General features: G+C 48.7%; 1 protein-coding gene across 1 annotated transcript in view; it reads right to left on the minus strand.

The window, feature by feature from the left end:
* Positions 1–1,755: 1,755 nt before the first annotated feature.
* LOC109366926 overlaps positions 1,756–2,714 on the minus strand; it is a 1,849-nt gene continuing 890 nt past the window's right edge. Inside the window, exon 2 of the mRNA XM_019614306.2 lies at positions 1,756–1,983. Within this exon, the coding sequence (XP_019469851.1) occupies positions 1,756–1,983 (228 nt within the window). The remainder of the gene's footprint in view (positions 1,984–2,714) is intronic.

Raw genomic sequence — 2,714 nt, forward strand, 5'->3', positions numbered from 1 at the left:
AAAGATGCTTCCTTCCCATCTTGATGATGAATGCGCATATATTACATAAAAATAGAAACTCGAAAAACAAGGGCTTTTATATAAAGCACATTCGTATTTCGGTAGTTCTGTGGAATAATCGATATCACGCGATTACATCTGAATAGTCAATTCCTGTGTTCCGCACACCGGTTTCTAAGTATATGAGCTCTGCTTTTGAACGGAGCAGCAGCTGGAGAGCTAAGAATGCAAAATTAATTATAACATTATAAAGTCATACATGAATCTCTGCAAGTCAACCTGCCCGCCTTGCAAAACGCACCATACCCTCCGCATTTTGATTTGGAAAGCCAGCTCTGTTCTTTCCAGCAGGGGTGGTGCGAGAGAGCGTTCAGCTCCGTGAATTGATTGCTTTTAGTTCCTCCTCTTTAATAATTAGTGGAACAATGCAGATTGGGAATACAATGGCCGTTGTGTTTACATTATAACAGGGGATTAATGCTATTAAGTGAGTGTTACAGTTATGACCTGGGAAGAGTACTTAAATAAATACCGCGATCCCGGGAGAATCGATGTAATTCAGTTCAGAGTGTGCGGAGATCCGCACAGCCACACACGCACACACAGATAGGGATCTCCATGCAGAGCCCCACGCACATCCATGTGTCACACACGCAGGGTCACGAGCACTTCCGTGCAACTGTAGGTGTTGTTCCAGCCTCCTTCTGCTTCGCTCAGTGTAAATATTTCTGCCTGTGCTCTCGATGGGACGAATGTTTAAATGAAGACCATCAGCCCCTTCCTCCAAACACAATGAGCAACAGATTATATGTCTGATCCTGTAATATCTGCCGTCCAAAAATCAATGTTTTATACACAGAAACGGGGTTAATTTCTCAATCACGGATGAATGGGGCAATATACTCTCAATTCAAAAGGCGAGTTTCTACGTTGGTTTGATTTGCATCATTTTTGTCGGGCTTCAGAGAGCCATGGATTTACCCACTGCGAGGCAATGGTCTGCGTTTTATTTCCACGATTACACCACGAATTTGACTGCACAGAGCGAGGAGCTGCTGGGGGCACTGAGACAGTCCCGGGCGAACTCTTCGCGTGGAACGAACGGGAAAACTGCGTCCATAACGCTTTTAAACATCACTCAGAGTACGTGGTTGTGTTCAACTTCTAGCCGGAGTTCTCCCGGTTGGGATCTGAATGCCTTTCGAAGGGAATGGAGCTTTCATCTGCCCAGATCCCCAGCTGAAATCTAATTTTCCCATTGTAATACTAATAAAATGCCGTCTAACTTGAGCTGTCAAACAGTAAAATAGTATTACATGCACTTTTTATTGGTAATAACTGTGGCAAATTAACATGCCTACACAGAGACATTAAGGCTTTTACACAGAGCGTTCTTTATTTGAATCATCTACTCATTAGGTCAGCATTTACCTTCCTAGATTTTAAGCTCTGCTCTCGCCTTGTCTTCTTTTAATTCATTTTGCTCCATCCTGCAGAGCTGAGAAGGGAGCCAAGAGCTTTCCATACCCTTGTCCCTTCCCAGCTACTGCCCACCGCCCTCCTGAGAGGCAGGTTTTTCTCTTTGCCATTTCTGAGCTACCTCTCCCCAGTGCCAGTGTGTGAAGTTTTCGGGCGGTGAAGTTGGAAGCCAAAGCCCGCTTCCCGCTGCTCTCCCCCCGTTCTGCGCACTGCGCGCTCCAAGCGCGCACGGCTGCGCGGAGCGCGGCGTTAGGTGCCGGGTACCCTCGGCCCCGCTCATCGACATGTATTTAGGGAGGGCAAAACAGCGCAAATCGCGCTGGCGTGGAGATTTTCCTGCCTCAGGAATGCTCCCCGCGGCCCGGAGAGTCTCGCACGCCCATCGCCCGGACAATGCCGGTTACCAAATTGCCGTGACACCGGTCCCAGCAACTTTCGAAGCAGAGCGAAGTGGAACTTGGTGGGATTTGGAGATGTAACACAATGTGCAGCACAAACAGTTTCCTGTGACATAACCACACAATGGGCTGGGAACGCTTTCTCTTTTCTCTCATGAAATGGGGGGCCGCCACCATCTCCCGGAGACAACGACGTGAAATAATAGGCTATTGTATTTAAAAATAACAAATGACACACGCATACTGTGCGAGAGGACTTGTCCAGTTTTCCAGTACAAGAAGCCCTCCTTCCGAGGCTTCCTCCGGCCGAGGCGCTCCCCGAGCCAACGAGGAGCCGGCCGAGCCCTAACGCCGGGCAGGGTTAGAGCAACAAGCAGGCAAAACCGAAAGGGAGAATCGGACAGAAAGAACTTTTCTTTCCCTTTCCTCGGGATGGAACCTTTATTTCGAGCCGTGCATGGGAGGGGGCGCTGTGGCGATGGGTTCCCCGGCGCTCCGAGCGCTCGCAGCGCGGTTGTTTATGTAAGCGCCTTCCCCAGGCTTTCTTTTCACACGGCACTCGGTGCCTTTGGGAACCCTATTATCTGCTGTCGCCCGTGGTACCTGCACGGAGACGTGCACTGCTCGCAGGAGCTGTGGCCACTTCCCCGTACCCCTTCCTCTTTTTCTTCCTTTATTGTAAGAGTGCTATAGCTCACTCCGCTTTCAAAACACAGTGAAAGAATGCTCTGCCGAGGGAAGCGCTCAGGATTTAACGCCTTTCTATAACACACAAATGCGCTCAAATAGCCAAAAATTATCCTCCCAACCCTTATTTATGGCTTTTTTCTTTTTCTT

The sequence above is a fragment of the Meleagris gallopavo genome, chromosome 3, assembly GCF_000146605.3.
Source record: "Meleagris gallopavo isolate NT-WF06-2002-E0010 breed Aviagen turkey brand Nicholas breeding stock chromosome 3, Turkey_5.1, whole genome shotgun sequence".
NCBI classification, from domain to species: domain Eukaryota; kingdom Metazoa; phylum Chordata; class Aves; order Galliformes; family Phasianidae; genus Meleagris; species Meleagris gallopavo.